General features: G+C 35.5%; 1 protein-coding gene across 1 annotated transcript in view; it reads left to right on the top strand.

Annotated features, from left to right (window-relative positions):
* Positions 1 to 4524, top strand: part of LOC106879427 (focadhesin) — a 260907-nt gene that overhangs the window by 74931 nt on the left and 181452 nt on the right. The window contains exons 15-16 of the mRNA XM_052967658.1: positions 295 to 453; positions 2974 to 3127. Coding sequence (XP_052823618.1) covers positions 295 to 453; positions 2974 to 3127 — 313 coding nt within the window. The remainder of the gene's footprint in view (positions 1 to 294; positions 454 to 2973; positions 3128 to 4524) is intronic.

Genomic DNA, 4524 nt, shown 5'->3' with positions numbered 1-4524 from the left:
ATATAAAAGGTGAAGTTATCTCTTGAACATCCTCTAATCACTGAAATTATTTTTCTTTACTCCTGCAGTATATCTAAAATCCAGAATTACATTCATAACTCCCAGTAGATATCAGTTTCATCAACTAAACTCAACTTCAGTTGCAAAGTCATTAAATATTGCAATAAAAAATTGTTACCTGGTGGTAACAATTTTCTCTCTAAATAAAATAAAATTTTCTTTAGAAGTAAACTGACTTTGTGTTTTGTTGTCTTCTCAAAATATAATTATATGTCTGTTCTTTCTGTATTTCAGAAATTCCAAGAAGCTGTTGTCAGTATGCTATGGCTAATTTCTCAAAAGTTTGGTGATTCCAGTTCCAAACAGAGCAATCCTGAAGTCAGTGCTGCTGCTTTCCGGACCTTAGCAGCCTTCAAAGTTGACAATTTTACCATAAGTCATTTTCCACAACAAGTAAGAAAATTGCTCACAATATATTATTGACTCCACCCTTATCTAAGTAATGACTACTCTGTTACTCCCTCTCTTCGACTATGATCTTATTGCTACCATAAATCTGGTCTTCTCATCTTACTTAATCTCCCTTATTTACCTCTGCTGAGTGTCATCACCCACTCTCTCTTCTATTCTTCCTCAGTTATAGGATCACTTCAGATCCCTTTGCTTTGCAGATAACAAGGCAATCTTCACTAGTGCTGTTGCCTCAAAAACAGCATCCAGTGGTCTCTGTAAAGTGGCTGATATTAGAAAGGGCATCCACCTATAGAAGCGTTGCCAATGTAGTCTTTGGTGTATGATGCAGTCCTTTGACTCATTATATCCTGTCAAACCATCCAAGCCATCCCACCTATAACTTGTCAGCCATAGTCTAATATCATAATAACTATGCTTCCATTCATTGCATGATCACGACTGTCATTATCATCATCCTTATTACTACCACCACCTTCATCATCATTATCATAATCACCATCATCATCCGCTGTCCATATTGGTATAAGTTAGCAGGGTTTACTCATCTCGATGGGTTGAGGGTACCTCATCTTGTTGATATTTCATTTTGGCATGACTTCTGTGGCTGGATACCCTTCCTATAACCAACCACTTTACTGCTTGTAGTAGTTAGTAGATTTTCTTTTTCTGCCAGCACTACAGAGTATGTTGTTCTCTACAACTGAATTCATCACAGTGTGTAGTCAGTACTTTTTATGACACCAACACTAGAAAGTTGTCATGTCCTTGGCATGACTAAATGATACTTACCATGTCACTCTTTACAGAATGTACTGGGTGTGTTTTCATGACCCCCAACACTAGAGAGGTAACCATATCATTGTCATGGCTAAAGGGTCATAATAACTACACATCTCTGCTCACTCATCCCCACTTCTTACAGAATGAAACATGCTAATGAATATAATGAAGTGAATTACATTTTGCCTTATGAAAGATAAAATATTCCCTGGTACTTAAACAAAGATGTATGGGAGAGAACTAGAAAAGTCTTTTCAAAATTGTCTGTGTACCATATTTAATGTATATACTGCAGTGACAGGCATGAGGGCACAGTTTGTGTCTAAAGGAAAATTTATTCATGCTAGATGCACAACATGTATATGGAGCGAGACTCATATGTCAACAGCAACTCATGGAAATGTTAGACATGTTTCACTCTTCTTGAGGTTTATCAATGATATGGACCCCGTAGTCACATGCCTGGAGGAAATCCATCAATTCCATCGTATAGCAGCAGGGAATAATACAGTCAGTGCTATTGCAGAGAGCTCGCTGGGCTAAAATATAGTCTGTATTTGCCTAAGAAGGGCAAAATGCCTCTGGCATTCTCATGAGTCACTGCTACAATGTTTGTCTCACTCCAATATATTTTGTGCTTTTAACAGCATGTTGTCTTTGGAAAGATTTGCCCTCTGACAAATATCACAGTTTCATGCCTGTCAATGGTGTATATATGTTATGTATTGTACACAGATGGTGTTTATACCTTAATGGTAGTTCAATTGTGTACGCAAACTTTTTAATATAATTTAACTTCAATGATATATTTATACTATTATTACAAATGTTTTACAATTGAATACTCTTCCTGCAGCTAAACATTCGACCATCATGTACGAATGACAGTTTAATAGCGTGTAATAGAATGCAATAACTTTTGCATGTTTTAAAATATCTTGGTCATATGTTGAGTTGTTTGAAACTTCACAGATTTAGTATTACTTTTCTTAGCCTACACAAATACTGTACTGGTATTTTGTTTTAATACCAGCATAATTTATCCAGATAGAGAATTGCTGTATTACTGTGGAATAAGAATTCCATGGTAATTAAGATAATTAATAACAGGTTGTTAAACTCCAACATGTTATTACATTGCAGTAAACCCAAATGAAACCAACTTGCATGTGTTGACATAATTAGCAACAATGTTCTTTATGAGCAACATATTTAGAAAAAAAAGCAGATGAACATACATTTGACATACAGTTCATATGCAGTTCATACTTTGTGTTCAGCAGCTGCTTCATTAAAACAAGGGTAAAGACCTCCTTCGGTCATGAATGACTGTGGGATTGTACCTAGAAAGTTCCCTTCTTTGGTGCAAGTCCAGGCAAGATCGTTTATAGAAGACCAGCTGTTGCCCATGCATACCAGCCTCCTCTCTCCATGCCACCAATGTTATCCAAGGCACCAGTGACGTCACAAGCCATTTCTACAGCTGGGTGAACTGGAGCAAAATGAAATAAAGTGTCTTGCTCAAAAACACAACTGCCTGGTCTGGGAATCAAAGTCACTACTTCATGAATGTGAGCTCAATGCTTTCATCACTGAGCCATAAACAAGCCACATTAAATCTATAATTACTAATTGTGCTACATAAATTAGATTAATATAGAAGTCGTGATTATCCAAATTATCAAGAATATTACAATAACATAACTTAAAATCTTACAGGTGACAGATGATTTCCGCATGCAAGCTGAAGCTGTTATCAAGTTGGAAATAGAAAAGAACCCTGATATGACCATTGAAAATGTTTTCCCTGTAGTTCCTGGAGTATGTTACATACGCATTATTCCAACACTAAAAACGCAGGCACAACTTGATGGTATGTCAATTTATATATATGTATATATTCTTTTATTCTTTTACACATTTCAATCATTTGACTGACGCCATGTCCTAACCCTTTCAATACCAACCCACCTGAAACTGCCCTTGGTCCTATGATATAAACTTCCCATTTTAAAGTAATTTAAATTAAAATTTCCATTACATTAATTTCATGTTAATAATAATGTCAGAGTTAATTTAGTAATTTTTTTTTTTTTTTTGAAAATTAATTGAAAAAAAGGCAGTGTATTTCAACAGAAATATTGTAATAAAAGGGTTAAAAGGGTTTTTAGTTGAAGAAATCAACCCCCAGGGCTTATTCTTTGTAAGCCTTGTACTTATTCTGTCAGTTGTTTTAACCCTTTTGTTATCACATTTCTTTTGAAATACAATGCATTTGTTTTATTTAATTTTGAAAATATTGAAAAATTTTGTAAAATAATTTTGTCATTATTAAACTGTCCTTTAGAACACAAATTAACCTGCAATTTTGTGGGAAGGTTTTAATTTTATCACTTTAAAATCAGGAATTTGTCTTATAAGAATGGTTTCAGGTACATCGGTATCAAAAGGGTTAATGATTTTGCCAATTGACAACTAGCAATGTAAGTACTAAAATGTATTTGCCTGGAATCTTATTGTCTTAAAGGTACTTATTCACCCAAATTTCTAATAAATATTGGCAGTTTTCCATATTTTAGAATCAACAAATGCTATCTTTCAACACAAATATTTGCTGATTGGTTCAGTGTGAAGAGAGATTTTTTTTTCTAGGAGATATACTGAAAAAAAAAATAAAACAGTTTCTCAGATAAAACAACATATCTTCATAGATCAAAGTCAGCATCTTTAAATATTTCAACACATTTATTGGTAATCAATATATACTGATTCAATTTGGAGACATCAATTGAAAATGTAACATAACACTTAAAAAAAAATTATTGGGCAACAACCAGAGAAATCATCATCATCATCATCATCATCATCATCATCATCATCGTTTAACATCCGCTTTCCGTGCAAGCATGGGTTGGATGATTTGACTGAGGACTGGTGAACCAAATGGCTACACCAGGCTCCAATCTGATTTGGCAGAGTTTCTACAACTGGATGCCCTTCCTAACGCCAACCACTCTGAGAGTGTACTGGGTGCTTTTATGTGCTACCGGTGGTACTGGTAACGGCCACGCTCAAAACAGTGTATTTTACATGCTACCTGCACAGGAGCCAGTTTGGCGGCACTGGCAAAGATCTTGCTCAAATGTCTTTACACGGACCACCGGCACAAGTATCAGGAAGGCGACGCTGGGCACAGGTGCCATCATGATTTCGCTTTCACTTGCCCCAACAGGTCTTCGCAAGCGAGTTTCGTGTCCAATGAAGGAGACG

Source organism: Octopus bimaculoides, chromosome 4, assembly GCF_001194135.2.
Source record: "Octopus bimaculoides isolate UCB-OBI-ISO-001 chromosome 4, ASM119413v2, whole genome shotgun sequence".
In the NCBI taxonomy this organism is placed as follows: Eukaryota; Metazoa; Mollusca; class Cephalopoda; order Octopoda; family Octopodidae; genus Octopus; species Octopus bimaculoides.
This window is presented reverse-complemented; position numbering and strand designations above follow the sequence as displayed.